Source organism: Chenopodium album, chromosome 16, assembly GCF_948465745.1.
Source record: "Chenopodium album chromosome 16, dcCheAlbu1.1, whole genome shotgun sequence".
NCBI classification, from domain to species: Eukaryota; Viridiplantae; Streptophyta; class Magnoliopsida; order Caryophyllales; family Amaranthaceae; genus Chenopodium; species Chenopodium album.
The window spans coordinates 5,050,201-5,071,096 of NC_137849.1; the positions used below are offsets into that span (position 1 = coordinate 5,050,201).

General features: G+C 33.4%; 1 protein-coding gene across 1 annotated transcript; it reads left to right on the forward strand.

The window, feature by feature from the left end:
- Nucleotides 1-13,995: 13,995 nt before the first annotated feature.
- On the forward strand, nucleotides 13,996-17,369 carry LOC145586137 (UPF0481 protein At3g47200-like). The gene is made up of 2 exons (XM_081642879.1): nucleotides 13,996-14,100; nucleotides 15,724-17,369. Exon 2 carries the CDS (start codon nucleotides 15,724-15,726, stop codon nucleotides 17,152-17,154), a length of 1,431 nt encoding a protein of 476 aa, XP_081499005.1. The 5' UTR covers nucleotides 13,996-14,100; the 3' UTR covers nucleotides 17,155-17,369.
- The last annotated feature ends 3,527 nt before the right edge of the window (nucleotides 17,370-20,896 follow it).

Here is a 20,896-nt window from a genome sequence, read left to right on the forward strand (position 1 = left end):
CTGCGTTAATGTGATTAATCATACAATATAAGTAAATAGGAACTTCATTAAAGAGGAAAATTTACTTCAATTTCAATGTCCCACTTGTTAAAATTATTATATTCCAAACAATTATACTTAGGAATTAGTATATATTCAATGTGTTACAATAAGTAACATAAGCATGGATTAGAATATGTGAAAATACAAGTTAATCTGCCAGAAACGAATTTTTGTTATTCTGATGGTATTTTTGTAAATATATTGAAAAAGCAGGATCATTTATTCAGTATTTTTGGTAAGCTGTCCAATTACTGTTTATTTTTTGCTTTTACTGTTTGGTGAGGAAATTACACATGTACCCCTCAACTAGTAATGAAAAGACGCATATACCCCTCCATTAGTACTTGAAAAGACAATTATACCCCAAGATAAACAAATTTTTTTATCTGGGGATCGGAATTGACTGGGTATTGCTCTTAGAATATTCAATTCCACAATATACGTGCTCCACCCTATAAGGTTATATATCTATCATAAAATACCAATTGGTTGTTGGTGTAGTGGTGATTGGGACTACACTTGGTAGGGAGGACTCGTGTTCGATCCCCCGCAACAACAATCGGGAGGGGACTGGAACCTAACCACCCAAAACTGATCCCCGAATCCGGATTAACCCAAAGGGTGAACCGGGTGGAACACCAAAAAAAATATATCTATCATAAAATAGGTACGTAGTACGTAGTTAAGCCCAAAAGTCCAACACGCACGGTTTAATGTGGCTTAAAAACATGATGTGAATTTTTGGTATTAGGTTATGATTGGTGAGGGAACAAAGCAAGCAAGCACCGAAGAAGGAGATTCACCATAAGGAGACAGTCTGGTTAATGGGGAGGCCGGGTGGTCATGACCATCTATTGCTCGATGTGGACAACAATATTACGTTGTAGACAATAACACTACTAAAATTCGGTCAAATTGCGACCGTTTTTTTACGACCGTCATTAAAACGGTCGCAAAATATAATATTTGCGACCGTTTTTAAGGCGGTCGCAGATTTGCGACCGTTTTTAAGGCGGTCGCAGATTTGCGACCGTTTTTAGGCTATTTAACAGTCGCAAAGGTATTTAAAATTTTTTAAAAAAATAATATACATGTTAAAAATAATTCTAAATAAAAACAATTCTATTGCGACCGCCAAAAACGGTCGCAAATTGCGACCATTGCGACTGTCATAGAAACGGTCGCAATTTGCGAACATTTGCGACCGTTTTTGAGGCGGTCGTAATTAGTTTTTTGTTTTTTTTTAAAAAAAAGTGGTATAAAAAAGGATCCCACTCACCCCTAACCCTAATAATAGTTCACTCAGCCGTTTTCTTTCATTTTCATTTCTCTCTCTTCTCTTTCTTTCTCCTTTCTCTCTCCTCTCTACGCATCCCTCCATCATCTTCCTCTTCTCCATTTTTTCTTTATCTCTTCCATTTTTCCTTCTCTCCTTCATTTATTCTCTGACTTTACTTGCTGCAAATGAGAATGCTTTTGCGAATTCTGTCACCGACACCAACCTTCAACCGTCACCTCCATTACCACCACCATCACAAGCACGAGCCCACTGCACCGCCACGATCTCCACCGTCACAAGCTCATGCTTAAACAAGTTAATGGTTTTTAGGGTCAAATTCGACCATGAAAAGGCTAGATCTAGACTTTTCATGGTCGAATTTGGCCTTATAAACCAAATTCGAGGTGAAATTCAAAGTCCATTCGGGGTTTAATTTGTGGTATGTTTTCGTTTTTATATATTTTTTTTCTTGTTTGATTTTTCCGAATTTGGTTTGATTTTTTTTTTCGAATTTTCATGTTCGAATGTTTGATAATTATGGTAGAATGTTTGATAATTTTTTAAAATTTATGTTCGTTTTGATTTTTTGTTAATTTTTGGGTTTTATTTTTGTTAATTTCAGTTTTATTTTCGTTTTGATTTTGGGTTTGAGGTATGTTTTGCTAATTTTGATTTTGTGGTTTGATTTTGTGGTTTATTTTTGCTGGGTAATTTTGTGGGGTTTTTATTGTTAATTTTAATTTAAATTTTGTATTTTGGTTTAGTTTCAGGTTGTTTGGGTTAAGATTGGCGGTGGTGGTGCGTGGGTAAAGGTGGTTTTGGGAGGTTGGCAGTGGTGGTGCGTGGGTACGGTGTGAATGCAGGCTGGGTTGCATTTGTTTCTGTTCTTTTTTTTTTTATTTTTTATAATTAATTAGCGACCGCCTTAAGCCGTCGCAAATATCGATTTTTGCGACTGCTGCTCTACCGGTCGCAATTTTTCATATTTGCGACCGTCTTAGTACTTGTCGTTGAAAATAGAATAAACGGTCGCAATATTTTTGCGACCGTCAACCGGTCGCAATTTTGTTTTTTTGCGACCATCGAAATTGCAACCACCGCTTTGCGACCGTCGACGGTCGCAATAGTTTTTTGCGACCGTTTGTGGCGGTCGCAAAAACCTTAATTTTTAGTAGTGTAACTTGATTGATTGCTAGCTTTACCTTAATAAATTTCTTGGCTTGGTTGATTTATTGAACTCTAGTATCTTTATTTCAATTAAATTGTATTTATTTTAGAAAGATATATATGTAAACCACAAATTCTTATATACGGAACAGCTACTTTGAGGTTATTTTGTTAGTGTTATAGCAGTTACTTTGTCGGTTTTGTAGAAGTTATGTTACTCAGTCAATTTTTGTTGGAGTTACTCTGTCAATGTTGTAGGGGTTATTCGGTCATAGTGTATGTTATAGAGGTTACTTAGTCTTTTGTATAGGGGTTATTTTGTTATTTTACAAGCGGTCACACGGTGTGCCCAGCCACATAGAAAACAGCCTGTTGTAAATTTAAGTGTACATGCGTAATTTATGCTAGATAAGAGAGGTACGCTGGTAAACTTGTCTATTGTAATTTTTGTTTGCAATTCCCTTTTTCTACTTGTTTTTGTACATCTTTTTACCCTTTATTACTTTATTCAACCTTTTCTTATACTCCTTCGCTTCATAATGTTGGTCCCATATACAATTTTGGGCGTTTTAAAAAGTTTTACCCATATTGAATATATTTTATTTATAACTTGATTTTTTTTTTGAATTAACTGATTGTGGATTGATGACATGACTCTAAGTAAATGAATTTTTACCTTAAATTATGCAATTATGACTTGTGTTTTCCTAATGAAAAATAAAAAAAAGTTAAATAAGGTAAACTAACTATGAAATATGTTGTACTTAGCTTAAATGTTAGATTACAAATATATTTGTTTTCTTATTTTATGTGATTGATTCCATATGGGACTAACATTATGAAACGGAGGGCGTATCATTCTATACTCTATTATGAAATTTGTGTTGTGAGAGTAGAAATTTCCAATTTTTTTTACTTTAAGTATTATTATTATTAAACTCAAATTACTTACTCTATTCGCTGTTATTACACACAAATTTTGTTATAAATATCTTAATTAATTGAAATACATTGCAGCTAGATCCATTGATGTTAATTTTTTAAGTTAAATTGAATTTTATTTTATTTTTTTACCTTTTGTTTTCTTATATAACATAACTAATGGCTTAGGACTTCAGATCATGTGCTAATTGATCTACATGCATAAGATATCAGATTATTGTAGACTAATCTTAATATTTCAAAAGCAAGTGTATCTCTCTTTGTCCTTAAAATGGTTCAATGTACAGCTTGGAAAACTTCATTGCGTTCTCTTAGACATTATATATTGAAACAATACATTAAATAGAAGTATTATATATAAATAGATTCCTCGTAGAAATTACCTCATACATTGGATATTCAAAATGCAGTTTTAAACAAGCACCTTTCGGGTTTTGATCAGAAACGGATGCGCCCAGCGGCTAGAATAATACTGTATCAAAATTCAACAAAAAAAAAAAAAAAAATACTATGTTTAGATATAAAATAGGATTGAATTGAATGACAAAATATCACAAAGTATTTTTACTCCATATTTTTAACTCATTTTTTGCCGCCCTAACTAAAATTCTAGCTATTAATAACATTTACTCTTTGAGAGTGCGTGATATCTCAAGTGGTTTGAGCTTCCCTCCCGGTTTCAAGAGATCCTAGGATCGATTCTCACCCCTTTCTTGTGGCTCTTTAAACACCAAAAATAATAATAATAATAATAATAATAAATAACATTTACACTTTAAGTAAATTTGTGAACGTTTGATTTTCTTGATTAACTAAAAAAAATCGCTTTCCTTGAATTATTTCTGCTTCTCTAAACAAAGAAACAATAATTCTTTTTGACAACTAATTTTTTTTTTTTTGACAACTAATTAATTGTAAATCATTGAGATATAAGAGCAAATAAAGGTTTTAGAGTAGCCAAATTTTGTAATTTGAATTGAAAGAGAAATAAACATACCAGATAATATGAGGATCTGAGTTCAAGAGTTATTGCACCACAAAGTTAGCGATCTAATAAGAAAAGGAGATGAAGTGTGAAGGATTACTAATTATTGATGACTTCAAATAAGGTGAATTCTTCTATCTTATTTAAAAGGACAGTACATCTCACTTATTAACATTTTTAATTAGCTAGAAACTAGAAAATTCCTTTTATTTCTGACTTTTTTTTATATTTCCTCGTTTTGGAGTTACATGCATGTTCATGAGTGCACATTTATCTATTGCTATATTTGTAATTACGTTAAGTACAAAATATGTAAATATTTGATATTCTGAAAAAAATCATTGAGACATATCAAGCTGTAAGATTCCAAACAAACAACGAAAGTATTTTGGTTCCACTTGCTTGCATAATGTCGGATTAATTAGAGTGTGGACTTTTTGTAAGTTCCATCCACATGTCAACCTAAGTTCCATAGATCAATAATTATAAGATTAAATAGGTATAATAAAAGAGGTTATTCTTTAATTGGGGTACTTGAATTATTAAAAAATTGTAAAAGAAAACTAAGCTAGTGAGGTTTTTTTTTATTGTTTATTGTCACGAAATAATTTCCGTAGTTTTCATTAGAGTATAGCAAGCGTATATATACAACCTAGCAAATAGAATAGGGCTTATGAGATAGGCCCGATAACTATACACTATACACAATAATAGGCCCTAATACCCCCCCTCAAGTTGGAGCATGCAAATCACAAATGCCCAACTTGCCAAGTAAATACATGAATTGACTTTTACTCAAAGCCTTGGTGAATATATCCGCTAATTGATCCGTTGTCTTCACATACGACGGACTAATGATACCATCCTGAATCGCATCACGAAGATAATAACAATCCACCTCAATGTGCTTGGTACGCTCATGGAAAACCGGATTCTTCGCAATATACAACGCAGATTGATTATCACAAAACAAACTCATAGCACGGGGATGCGAGACACCCAAACTCAGAAGAAGGGCCTTCAACCATTTCAACTCATCAGTAGTTTTAGACATTGAGCGGAATTCGGCCTCTGAAGAAGACTTGGCCACAGTGTCCTGTTTCTTAGTCTTCCAAGATATAGGAGAAGCACCAAGAAACACCAACCAGCCAGAGATAGAACGGCGCGACAAGGGACAACCTGCCCAATCTGAATCACACCAACCTGTAATATGTAAATCACAATCTGAACTCAAAAGAATACCCTGACCCGGACATCCCTTCAAGTATCGCACTGTACGAAGAGCCGCTTCCCAATGGTCCTGCCGCGGGTGTTGCATAAATTGAGATAAAATATGCACCGCATATGCCAAATCCGGTCTAGCAAAAGACAAATAAATCAGACGACCCACAAGCCGTCGATACTGCTCTGGATCAGAAAAGAAAGAGGACTCTGATTTCGCCAGAGTATGATTCTGCTCAATAGGAGTACCTGCCGGACGAGCACCTAGCAAACCAGACTCTGCAATAATGTCAAGTGTATATTTCCGTTGGCATAAAAATATGCCTTCCGGACTACGAGCTACCTCAACACCAAGAAAATACTTCAAAACACCCAAATCTTTCATATGAAAACAGTCACTCAAGTATGACTTGAATGTTGAAATCGCAGAAGAATCATTACCAGAAATTATCAAATCATCAACATAGACAAGAACACTAAGTTGAATAGAACCAGATTGCAGAGTGAAAAGAGAATAGTCAGAGTACGATTGCACAAATCCGTACCTTTTCAGAGAGGCGGCCAATTTAGAATACCAACAACGAGGTGCTTGTCGAAGACCATATAATGACTTCAGAAGACGACACACCAAACCAGATTGAGAACCATAAAACCCAGGGGGAAGCTTCATATAAACTTCCTCATCAAGATCACCATGAAGAAATGCATTGTGGACATCCATCTGATGCAATTCCCAATTCTTTGCAGCAGCAACAGCAAGAAAAGCCCGAACAGTGACCATTTTAGCCACAGGAGCAAAAGTCTCATTGTAATCAATACCCTCAACCTGATGATTACCAAAGATAACAAGACGAGCCTTCAATCTCTCGAGTGTGCCATCAGAATTAAGTTTGACCTTGTAAACCCAGCGACACCCAAGAGCTTTCTTACCCGGAGGCAATTTTTCCATTACCCATGTGCCATTTTTTTCTAATGCATCAATTTCTGTTTGCATAGCCGCCTTCCACCCCTCATTTTGCATTGCCTCCTTGAAATTACGAGGCTCAACTACCGTATCAACAGCTGCAATAAAAACACGGTGTGGCACAGAAAATGTATCACAATTCACAAAATGCGCTAAGGGGTAAGGAGTACCTGAGGAGCATGGAGTAGGCGATGAACATTGCGAGATAGATGGACTAGGTAGAGATATAGTGTGTGCGACATAATCCCGGTGCCACCCCGGGGGTTGCCTTGGACGTTGATCACGGTCCAACGCAATAGGAGAAGTAGAAGAGGGCTCCGGAACAACCACATCAAGGCTGCCCGTACCAGTGACCGAGGAAGCAGCAGTGGGGACAGGGGACACCTCGGGACTGTCGTGGTCATGAATAGCAGCCTCAGGTGACCCGTGGGGGGTAGAAGCAGTAGCACAGGGTTGTGATGAGTTTTCGGGCACAAGAGAACCCTCACTAACCTCTAATACATATTCCAAATCATCAAGAAAATCGTGATCAACACCAACATAGTCATTAGTCCCACTCTCGGCACCCACAGTAGAAAGAACCGAATCACCATCTTCCACAAACGGAAATTCATTCTCATGAAATTTAACATCACGGGAAACAAAAATAACACCGGTTTCTAAATCATACACCTTCCAACCCTTTTTGCCATGAGGGTAACCCACAAACACACATTTCCTACTCCTAGGAGCAAATTTGTCACCCTTAGCCCTTTGGTTATGAGCAAAGCAAAGACACCCAAAAACACGCAATGTATCAAAATCAGGTTGTTTGCCAAAAAGCATTTCATATGGAGTTTTCTTATCAAGTAAGATAGAAGGAGTGCGATTAATAACATAAACTGCCCCAAGAATACACTCTCCCCACAAATCAATCGGCAAATTGCCTTGAAACATCAACGCTCTTCCTACATTTAATATATGTTGGTGTTTACGCTCTACCCGACCATTTTGTTGAGGGGTACCAACACAAGAGGTTTGAAATAGAATTCCATGTTCATCAAAATAGGGAAGCATGTGTTTGAATTCGGTTCCATTATCACTCCGTACACACTTAACAGTAACATCAAACTGAGTTTTAACCATAGCAAAAAATGAGAGAAAAGAAGAATAAACTTCAGTTTTATCATTCAACAAATAAACCCAAACACCTCTCGAGAAATCATCAACAATAGTCAAAAAATAATGAGCACCACAAGTAGAAGCCGTCTTATACGGTCCCCACAAATCACAATGTATCATTTCAAGAATACGACTAGCACGACTATCACTATCAGGAAAACTGTCACGAGTTTGTTTAGCTAGAGGACAAATTTCACATGCTTTATGTAAACACTTAGTACCGATACTACCTCGAATAGCAGGAAGCAATTTGACAATTTTCTCCGACGGATGCCCCAAACGACGATGCCACAACTCAAATGTAGAAATCGCTGGACCCGTGATTGCACACACTTTCGGGAGACGCCGGAAATAATATAGTCCATCTATTCGTTCACCACCTCCAATTAAGCTCCCCGAGGATTGATCCTGTATAGCACAAAGAGAATTAGTGAATCGGACAAAGCAATTAGAGTCATCAATCAACTTAGACACCGAAATCAAATTGCAATTTAATTGCGGAACAAATAGAACATTTTCAAGAGAAATGCCATCCGCCAAGACAACACGACCCTCCTTAGTAGCCATGGCCTTAGCACCATCGGGAAGACCAACAAGACAAGAAGTGATGAAGTGAGCATCTTGTAGAAATCTCTCATTGCCGGTAACATGATGGGATGCACCGGTGTCAATTATCCACGAAGACAACAAATAACCATCATCAGCATAATTAGTAGGAGGATCGAATACACCACCCAAGAGGGGAGTAGTGGCGTTAATAGAGTGTAGTGGTAATGTAGAGGAGGCAGCAGGGGCCACGGCCTGCCTGTGGCTGGCAGAAGTTGCCACGGAATGCCCGTGGCTGGCCCAAGTAGTTGTGGCAGTAGGGGCCACGGGCTGCCTGTGGCTGGCAGAAGTTGCCACGGGCTGCCTGTGGCTGGCAGAAGTTGCCACGGACTGCCCGTGGCTGGCCGTGACAGCAGGGTTGATTACAGGGGCAGCAGCCGTGGCATACAAACCAGCAGCAGGTAGAGCTGTAGAAGCAGGCAGAGTAGCGGCAGGAGGCAGGGCAGTAGCAGCTCCACAAGGCAGACCTTGCGGCATAGAAACAACAGGCAAAGAGGAAGCACCAAATAGAGCAGTAGAATCGGCAACCGAGCGACGTTGATGACCATATTTGGTCAGCCACCATTCGGGTAAGCCATGAACTAGAAAACAACCATTGTAATCGTGAACCGTACGATTACAATGTGTACAATAGAGATTCGACTTGAGTTTGGGAGTAATAGAAGAAGACATAGGATGAGTGTCATACACCATTATCGATCAATGAATGTCTGAGAAATTCGAACCAACAATCCGAAGTAGTAGAATAGAAATTAGGGTCCAAAGAAATTAGTTTCCAATACCAGAAAATATAAATCGAACCAGAAATTAGTTTCCAGAATTTCGAAGCAAAATAATCGAGGTTGAAATTCGATTCAGATTGTAAAAAAAATTCAGAAATGCAGTGTAGAGATTCAGAATATAGAATTTAGAAATTTAGGGATTTAGAGTTTGATTGGCTCCGATACCATGTCACGAAATAATTTCCGTAGTTTTCATTAGAGTATAGCAAGCGTATATATACAACCTAGCAAATAGAATAGGGCTTATGAGATAGGCCCGATAACTATACACTATACACAATAATAGGCCCTAATATTTATTGAAAAATAATGAATGTAAGAAGAAAGAAATACTAGTAATACAAGTAGTAATATATATAGAGAGTTGATCTGAATAGAAACCATAAGAGGAAAGACACTTAAATTTAAATTAAAATGTAGCTTTGCCAAATAAAAGAAGTGTAATACTTAGATAATGATTGCATTTGATATGTGTAACACTTACAAAAATATGAAGGGAGTATTAAAATAATGCATACATGTTCCCTATTTTTAGATATGTACAACAGCGTGTACAATTTTCTTTGTCTTTGTAGCGAATATTAACGAAATAATAATACGAAGTAGTAGTCATTGCTTACACAAGTATTAGTATGATTTTTTTTTTTTTGAAATTAAACCAATTATTAGTATAATTAAAATTAAAGAATTTCGTTTTTCGAATTATGTTTTCATAGCTACCATCTAATGGCGGAAGACGAAATTTTTTGGATCTTGTTAGAGGACCAACTCAACCAAAAACTTAAACTGATGGTTGAGGCCCAGAAATATGTTTTATACTCTATCAGATCTTTTATTATTCACAATAGGCCTTTCTTTCAGCTTGAATTGCGGATCACTATAGCATTTATTTTATTACAACAAGAAAACTGCAAAACTGTACGGATCGGAGTCTTGTTTATATGAATACTATAGTCAATTTATGAAGACATAATAATTGTAACTTATCTCTATAGTTGCATGAGTTTTTTTTATTCGGATCTTAGTCAAATAGTGAAACTACAAATATCATGATCTCATATTTATTTATCAAAAATATAATACAGGGATAATATAGCTTCATCGACCAATAACATGCTTACATGCTTTAAAGAGATGTTAGGATTAAAATTACGGCGTCTGTATGATAACATGGAATTGAAGATCAAGCCTAGTGAACCATAGATCAAAAGATGTCTTAATTATTACAAAAGAATGAACATGGGATTGAAGATCAACTCTAGCTACTAGCTAGTTAACCATAAAAATTAGACAATCAATGGAGCCTACAGAGCCTTGTTTGGCAATTGTTTGTTGATAGCTAGCTAGCTGTTTAACTTGGCTTATTTGACTGTTTGTTAGTATTGACTATTTGTACGTACTGGTTGTTTGACCATTTGTTGTAGGTAAATATGTTTGGTAAAATTATATGTTAATTGTAACTATGCAAAATGATCTTAAAGGACATTATTATGTATTCTTAATACCAGGCCAATTGGTTGTTGGTGTAATGGTGATTGATAATGCATTTGGTAGAGAGCACTTGAGTTTGATCCCTCGCAACAACAATTAGGAGGGGTCTAAAACCTACCACTCTGAACTGATCCCCGAATCCGGATTAGCTCAAAGAAAGAAACGGGTGGAACACCAAAAAAATAAAAAATTATATGCTCTTATTCATTTATTATCAGTATTATAAATTATTAGTTACTAATTTTTAATTATAAATTACGAATACAAAATACTAACTACATATTAATTATTAATTACTAATTATCAATTACTAGCTACTAGTTATTAGGTAATAATTACTATTATTAAGTGTTGATTAATAATTATATGTTACTATTTACTAATTGTTAATTACTAAATTTTAATTACTAAGTACTAATAATTATTTATTATTAGTACTAATTACAGAGCATTAACTACTAATTACTACTCCCTTCATCCCTTATTGATAGTCCCTTATGGCCAATTTTAAGTCCTAAAATGATAGTCTCATTTTCATTTTTCAAGTACCATTACGTAATATCCTACTCCATAATAATTTTTTATGTTTAGTGTAATGTTTACGTAATATCCTACTCCATAATAATTTGAGCATTGTCAAGATATTTTAAAAAAATATATATCATTCTTCTTTTGTGAATATATCAAGATAATTATGGTTGGCCGCACGGTACGGACAGCTGTATTGGCCCGTATACAAAACTTTGTGAAAAAAGTGAGTGAATAGATTACATTACATGTTTGCAATCTGTAAATATACGTAGAAATTAAAATTACAATTTACATGTTTGTTATCTGTGAATATAATGACGGAGTAATATTTAAAAAAAATATATAATGACGGAGTAAATTACATGTTTGTAATCTATGAATATAATTAAATACATGTTCGTTTCTTCTTATTTTCCGCGCACAGATTGTAACGACTAGCTCCATAAACCAAGGAATTTAGATCTCCTACTTCTTTACCCAACAACATAGGTTTATTAGAGTAGACTTGGTTTTGGTTCAAATTGTGGCAAAAAACCAAGAATTTGACATGGTAAAACAAGTTAAACAACCACCGTATATTGCTCCAATTTTTACTTCCCAAAAATTAAGACACAAAATTTGTCCAACAATAAATCAAGATTTTGATTATTTCCCATCAAATCAAAAACAAAATACTCCCCTAAGCTATAGAATTTACTAAATTACTAAAACATTAATGATTTTCCAATTCTTTATTTTATTACAATAATTATTTACACTCGATGTATCTTTTTTCTTAAAACAAAAAAACATTCTTCCTTGTGATAATATCTATGGTTTATCCTTCAATCTCCTTACGAATCAGCTTCAAACGACGATTGTGCATAACTTTTGTACAAATATTGATACAAATTGCCCTTTTATGGTCAATCATTCTCCTTTTTAAAATCCCAAAAGCCCCAAAATTTGAAGTTAAATCAGTGAATTTAACAACTCCCTTCACCGTAAAACAAATAAGCAACACTACTACACAAAACACTCTTAGCGTTGGCCTTAACATCACCTTTCGAATAGGCAACCCTAATCATGGCACCCTCAACAAAGAAGCCAACGTCTCGGTGTATTACCCCCACAAACATTTTTTCATCTCGGCTTCTTCGGTCCGATCATTTTGCCCTAAACACCGTACATGTAATGATTCCATTCTCAACAGCCGAGTACCGGTCATTATTAAGGCGTCTTCTGTCCCGGTGTACAATAACCTCACTGCTTTATCGATGGCAACGGACGTCAAACATGGACAAGTGAGCCTAATCATCAAGGTTACGGCGGACTATAGGTGGTATCACCACTTTCTAACGGAGTTGAATGCTACTTGTAATGATGTTAAGATTGGTGTTACGGCTGGGGTTATGTTGGGTGATTCTAGGCCTTGCCATGTCTTTTGGAGCATCATATACCTTAAAAAGGATTTGTTGTATTTTTTGTTTCCAATTTTGGTTCTTAATGCATTGATAGTCTTGTATTGGTGGCTAGGTTAAATTATTGTTACAACTATAGTGGTGCTAATGCACGGTATATGTTATTTATGAAAGAAAACAACACAAATTGAAATGTCGGTAGTTATTGAATTCTCTTGAGAAAATCTTATATATAATTTAAGAGTTCTTTTGCAATATTTAACCAGAACACTCCAAAAAAAAAAAAAAAAAAAAAAAAAAAAAAAATTCTCAATTCTTTTTTTATTTTTTGAAACCAAACAACTCTCAATTCTCATGCATTATTTATTTAATTTTTTTATTTATTATTTATTTTTTTTTTGGAAAATAACTTCCAAATAATTCCTACAAGGACTACAACTACAAAGAATTAACTAAACAAATAAACATATCTTCCTTTAAAAAAATAAATCTATAACTTCCATTTATACTAATTTTTTTCGTAAACAGAAAAAAATTAGGAGTTTAGTGGATAGGTAGTTACTAGTAACTAAAAAAAATGTATTTGTTGTGTTTTTTTTTTGTCCCATTTTTGGTTTTTATTTAATGCATTGATATACTCTTGTGTTGGTGGCTAGGTTGGATTATTATTATAAATATAGTGTACTCATGCTAATGTACGGGATATGTTATTTATAGTAAATAAAATCAAACAAAGTGAAATGTTGTTAGGTATTGGAATCTCTTAAAAGATAAAGAAATTAGTGGGATAAGTGGTTATTGTTATTGGTTAGAAAAAATACTCTTCCTATTGTCATATGATTTATAGATGAAATCTCTTGGACATAAGTAGACTCTCGGTCTCTTTATCACGGGCACATCTCAAGCCTGTATTTAACATGGTATTAGAGTCATCAGGTCCACCGTTAGGGACCTTAAATGGCTTGAGTAATGAGTACATGGTCCAACTTATCCTATTATTTCAAAGGGAAAGCTAGTGAAAAAATGCAGGCTAAGGAGCCTACTTCTCTTATTGTATGTCATATGATTATAAGATGAAATCCCCATAAACTTGTAAGGTGAATTTTCTCTCTCTCTTGATGAAAAATGCAACTTAGGCTTATAGTTAACACATCATCTCTTAAGATTTTAAGATAAAGGGAATATATTAATAACTTGAATGGCTTACAGAAGTATTTCTAAACATTCCAATTGTGAAAAAGAATACTATTTTATTCTTTAATTCATATCGCTACATTTACTTTATCATATTCTTATTTATGTTGCTTGAACATTACTTTTGATTGTAAGTGTAAAACAATATTGTCAAGATGAAGCTGCTAGCAGTATTAAAAGAAAACCAGTCCAAGGCAAAGATTTACACATAAAACTTACTTCATATTTTTCATTCAAAGTTTATATTATTTATTTCACTTTCTTCGGGGGGTACCTTGCAAGGCGTGGTGTACGTCGTGCTCAATCCAATTGTTGCAACTTCTTTGCGGTTTACCGTAAGTCCCTACATTTGTTTTTCATATAGCTTAGATATGGAGTATTTTAATATGTTGTCTTCCTTTTTATTAAGAAATTAATATGAACGTAAGATAAGCTTTCAATTTCATATGCTTTAATTTACTTTTTAGTTTGTCATATTTAGTTTTTTTCCCCATAATATACTCCCTATAATTGAAAGAGCTGAGAATCCCTCTAATATCTCCCTTATATTGGTCCTGTTTTCTTTATCAGGTATTAATTTAACTTAATTACTAAAATTATTTTAGTTGAACTGTTGAAATTATAAATAGATGAGAGGGGAGATTATAATACTACCTTTACATTAATTTGTATTTAATTCATTGCAAAACATATAATCGTACTATATATCCAATATAGGCATATAGCAAGTTAGCAACATATGTGTATATAGAGCAAAACTAAGCAAAAAGTTAGGAACATATAGGCATGATCCCATGATCATTAATCCAGTACTACTTTTTGACTGTACTTATACAAACTTATAACTTAGGATATATAACATATTCCTTTATATTAGGAGTTAACTAACCACTAATAATTTAAAGAAAATATTCCAACACATAGTACCCTTAATAATTTAAGGCATGCTCTCAATGAAGTTAAATTATTTTCATCGATTAAAAATTATTGTCATCAATTCATTATTATTTAGTTTATTATTGTTCTTTAAAGTATTTATTTTACTAAATTGAAATTTTTTTAAAAAATAAATCTAACTTTTTTTTGTTGAAGTAACTATTTTACTAATTTAATTATATTTTTATTTTTATTAAATACTCTCCATGTTTCATAATTTTCTTGTTTTGATTGTGTACATTATCAATGCAATACTTTATTAATTAGTTGCATATTAGTAAAAAATATATGACAATTAAATATTGATAAGCTATTAATTTAAACGAATTAAGTAAAACCCAATATGGTTACATTATGCTCTTATATTGAGAGCAATATAAAAGACTTTCTCATCTTATTATAAAATAATAAGCTTTTAAATGGAAAGCAAAAGACGAAAGTCGGACTATAATTTTTTATTTGGGAAAAAATATGGCCTTAGTCCCACCAATTTATTTATTTTAAAAAAAAAAAAATTAACCCCCAAACTTAAAACTAGGGCTTGTTTGTAATTTTTTTTTTCAGTAACCAATTTTTATTTTTAAAATAAAAAATCAAAAATAGAAAACAAGAAAGAGGTTTTTTTTTTCACTTTTCTATTGTCAGTTTTAAAAATTATCATAAATTTTATAATTTTGACTTATTTTTTATTCATTAGATGACATATATTATATGATTTTAAAAAAAAAATGTCAAACAAACCCTAAAGTTTTTTTTAATGCCAAAAAAAAAAAAAAAAAAAAAACCCTAAAGTTATTAATTTCTAGTTGAGGTAAATTGAATTTGATGAAAGATTGAAAAGTATAAGAACTATAAGGTGAAGCATGTGTTATCATAGCTATGCTTCGTATGTTGGGGATTGGAAAAATCTACTCCATGTATTGATTACGTTCAATACTTATTGATAAGTATATATATATAGTGCTATGGAATAAATTATTTAAATAAAGTAGACATATACTTACATTATATAATTTATACAGATGGAAAACAACACTCTACAAATTGAAATAACAGAGCAGGATGAAAAGAATGAGGTGCTAATTTCAATGCATAAGGAGCTGGACTCCTTGAATATTTCCTTAAACGAGAATTGGTGCATTTATAAAGTTCCTGAAATTATGTTGAAGGGGCATGATTATTTTTATCAGCCTGTAAGGATGTCAATTGGTCCCGTATTCTATAAAGATCCAAAACTGGAAACCATGCAAAAGGTTAAATGGATTTACTTGAATAGCTTCCTTCAACATCCCAACAATAAAGCTCGTCAAAGCTTGAATCCTTACATTGAATATGTAAGGGGTAAGGAAGAGGAAATCCGCAAATGTTATGAGCAAGAGTTTAAGCTCTGTAGCGACGAGTTTGTTAAAATGATAGTGCTTGATGCTGCATTCCTGGTCTACTTTTTCATGGGCGGGTGTAATCCCTTGTTTGGGGATAATTTAAACGCACAACTGTGTTATGTGGTTCAGGATTTATTACGGTTGGAGAACCAAATTCCATATTTTGTTATCAAGGGAATCTATGATATAGCATTTGATAACATCTACGAACCTACTACTCTTATGAATGCTACTCTTACATTCATTTACGATAGTAATTGTATCCCCGGAAGTAAGGCTATTGACAGTATTGTTAAGGGTAATAAAATCACAAATGAAATAAGCATTAAACATTTGGTGGATCTCCAGTGGATGTGTTGTAAATTTTCTTTGAGAACACCATTGCGCAACCAACCAAGGACAAATCCGACAGCTGATTCAGATTCAAACATACACTGCCGATTTGGATGTGCTGTGGTGTCATCATTTTGTAATAAGTTGTGTCAGCGTCATCGCAAGGTGAAAACTAATGACGGTGTTTATTATATTCGTCATCTTTGTTACACTGCCAAGCAACTAATAGAAGCAGGAGTTACGTTTGTGGAAGGTGAACCTGAGAATCCATTTGATGTAACATTTGATAACGGGAAACTCACGATTTCAAACTTAGCACTACATGATAATGCAGAAACTTACCTGCGGAACTTGGTTTATTTTGAACAGTGCCATTATTACCAAGATTCTTACTTATTTGATTATATTGTCTTCATGGATGAATTGATAGACACCGTGGAAGACGTGCAAGTATTAGTTAAAAGCAAGATTTTGAGTAATGGTCTAGGAAGTGATCCAGATGTCGTAAATCTATTCAACAATCTTGGAAAATACTTAGCTTATTTCCCAAGCGAGTATAATTACGCCATAGTTAGCAGAGAAGTGAATCACTATGCTTCAACCCGTAGGCATCGATGGATGGCTATATTGAGGAGAAATTACTTGAATCATCCATGGGTAATTCTATCTGTGATTGCTGCATTCATACTTTTTGTGCTTACTTTATTACAGACTACTGCAGCTTTCATCTACAAGTAGTCCTAGTGCCAATGCTGAATGTTTTGAATATTCTTGCCGATGTTGCCCTGTCAGCTACTGCAACGAAATCAGAGACTTGAATCATATTCACGGTGTTGAGGGTTTTTTTTTCTTTTCTTTTTTTTTTTTTTTTTGTGTGTGTGTTTTTTTTTTATTTCTTTTGAAGATGCAACCTAACTACTTTATGTTAATTTGATATTATATCGTAATTGTAACTTAATGTTGTATTTTGTTGTTGGTAATAATCCATTAATGCAATGTTATAGGCCTTCAATTCCGAGATTAGTGACATAAGATATGTTTACTTAATTTTATTATACTAACATTTTTAGACATATTGAGAGTGAAGGATAGCTCAAGTGGTTAGAGCTCCCTTCCCGATTCCAGGAGATTTGGGATCGATTCTCACCCCTGCCCTTGTGGCTCTCTAAACACCAAAAAAAACAAACATTTTTAGACATATCAAGTTTGATCATTAATACATTATTGGGATTTTTTTAGCAATAACAATCTACCTCCGTACAAACTATCACCTACAGCGTTTTTTTTTTTAATACTTGTAGATAATATCTATAGTTTTCAAAAACATTAAGGGCGTGTTCGGCGCTAGCTTTTGAGTAGCTTTTAGGTAGCTTTTAGTGGTTTGACCAAGTCAAACCACTACTCAACAAAAAATGTGAGTGTTTGGCAAAGTAATGGTTCAAGTAGCTTTTAGTGGTGGAGGTAGCTTTTATTAAAAGCTAGGATTATTAGCTTTTGAAGTTAGAGGTAGCTTTTGAAGTAGCTTTTGAAAATTTAATGTATAGTTTTAAAAATAAAATATTGATTTTTAAATGTAACAGCTAGTCAACCACTACTTTACCGAACAATCATACCTAAATTATTTTTTTTCACAGCGAACAACTTGTTGACAGCTAACAGCTATCTCCACAGCTCACAACTATCTCCATAGCTACAGTTACCTTCACAGCTACATTTTGCCGAACATGCCCTTATTTTTTCCACCAAATTTCCCATGCCGCTCCTATATGACATCATTGTGGACCCTACTAACAATTTGTATCGAGAAGTTTGTACATGTAGTAAATCATCACATTTGCACATTATCAAAACAAATAGTTTAGGGTTCGTTTGACATCACTATGGTATTCTCTTTTTTGGTTTTTTGTTTGTTAAAATCATATGATGATATGTCATATAATGAATCAAAAATGAGTCAAACTTATTAAAATCATGATAATTTTGAAAGCAGATAACAGAAAAGTGAAAATATCTTTTTCTTGTGATCTGTTTTTGGTTTTTTGTTTTATATATATATATATATAAATTGAAAACTAAAAATACAATACAATGCCAGACAAGCCCTTAAGGATTTGTACTATTTTGTACTTGTGTTGTAAATGACTTATTTATTAAAATTAAACTTTAATTATAAAATAAATTTTTTGTGAAAAACTACCTTATATACATCAAATTTTGTGAAAAACTACCTTATAAAAACAATTGTTTTAAGAACTAAACTGCCTTTTTTTTTTGAGGTATTGTAAGAAACTACCTTATAAAAACTAAATGTTTTAAGTAAGTAGGAATAAATGTTTGTTAACGTCTTCCAAGGAAATGTCACAATACTTGCAACGCACTATAAAAGGAAAGTTACTTTAGGAAAAAACTATACTATTTCCCTTATTTAAAGCACATGACCCACTAAATTACACTCCTAACAACCACTCATCCTATTTTAAAGTTTATTATATCATGTAAACCCCACCTTTCTTAATTACTGCGCTAAAGGGTGTGTTGCATCTAAAAGAAAACAGAGGAAGTACTAAAATAAAGCATGTTGACATCATTAGAGGACACATGTCAATTTTTTATTAAAAATTTTCCCGCCTATACTATTTCTGGCATCTTTTTTTTTTCCTCACCTATTCCAAACTAAATAAAAACAATACTTCTTTCAAAATAATTAATGAATTATGATTACACTTTTTTCAATATAAAATTGACAACTATTTAAATAAATAATAGCTACCTAACTCGGACAACGTATGGGGACTAAACTAGTATCTAAATATGACATAAAACTTTTATAGATATCATAAAAATTTACTCATACATGCGGCCATGCCAATTTGATTGGGATTGGGCTACTTCAAAATTTGAAACCCAAAAGGCCCACGTCACCAAAGCATAGCAAGTCCAATTTGTAGTAAGCAGTGAGCACATGCAGCCATGCAGGTGCTTATAAGAGTTTTCAGAAACTACATAGCTCAAGTTTTCCTCCAAAAATCTCTAATATGCTTCGCGTCAAAATCATACTCAACGTGATCTTCAATTCTTCTTTCACATTCATTTATTAGTTCATCACAATTGTCACCTTCCATTATAAGGTCTGGCAAATGAGTCAATTGGACCGAATTGGGTTAATTTGGGTATATGTCATACTTTCATGTAAGTTTGAATCATTCAGGCTTGGTTAAATCAGATTCGGGTTCAAATGGAGTCGATTTTAATTTGGTTAGTTTCATATTCGATCAAATTTTAGGTTGGGGCATTTCTTTTATAGGATTTATTATTTTAGTTGGGTCAATTTGATCTAATAAATGTTTAGATCTTTGGTTTATAATAAGATTGAGCCATGTTAATGAATGAAAAAAACGCACGTTTTCCTAAAACATGACTAAGATGAATGACTACTTATATAAGCTTGGCCAGAATATTTACCATTTTAGGTTTAAGATAATGACATTTGGTTAGGCTTATATGTGTCAACCTCTTCTTCACTAAGGGTTTAATGGTTTATAGATAGACTTTGAAAATTTATCATAGTATACTATTGTTACTATCGAATACCCATCCGTCCTTATTTCAATTTTGGTCAATCTGATTTAACATAACATTACATGCAATAGATATTAATATACCATTACAACAGATAATAAGCAACACATAGAATTGTAAACTTCAGCTAGATTGCTTGATTGTACGTGCCAACAAAATCAAAGTAAGTTTTTCTCCCCTATGTTGCTATGCAAGTCTATCGAAATACATACATTTTTTAACTACTCCGTATTATCAAGTGTTCTAACATGCTTTCTTCTAAATATAATGTTAAAGGATCAGCTCAAAAAAAAAAATAATAAAAAAAAAACGTCAAATTGGTAACAATTTTTTTTTTTTTTCAATTTAATACCAATAAGAATCGAACGATATCACCTATTTGACAGCTCTAGTATATGCAAAAACTAAAGTGAACTTAGAAAGAAGTAATAATTGGCTTTTGAGAAAGCTCAAAAGCAAAAGCCCTCAAGTAAGCAAAGCATTAACTCATTAAGCATATGGCATTGCTAGCAACAACAAACAACGCATAAATGCATAATATTATCATAAAATTGGGTCAAATAGGGACCAGAACAGCCCAAATTCAGTCGACGCAAAATATCTTCTCATAATTGAAATTTCAATAATTTGTGACATTCCTCTAATCCATAGGTTTTTGTTGGCCCACATAGGCCACATTAGTACCCTTAACTCACATACATCACGCAAATCTTATCCCTTCTTCACTCTCAACTTACAAAGTTTCACATTTTTTTTAGCAACTTACTCATTTAAAAATTAATCATCTCTCCTCTCTTAGAGGCTTAGAGCATGTTCCGATTTAATGAAAACAATTGAACTGAACTGAACTAAACTGGTCTGAATTGATTGGGGCTAAATTAAACTAAACTGATTGGGGCTA

Bases quoted from the DNA above. Each gene is read 5' to 3' on its own strand.
- LOC145586137 (XM_081642879.1), top strand. From the start codon at position 15,724: ATGGAAAACAACACTCTACAAATTGAAATAACAGAGCAGGATGAAAAG.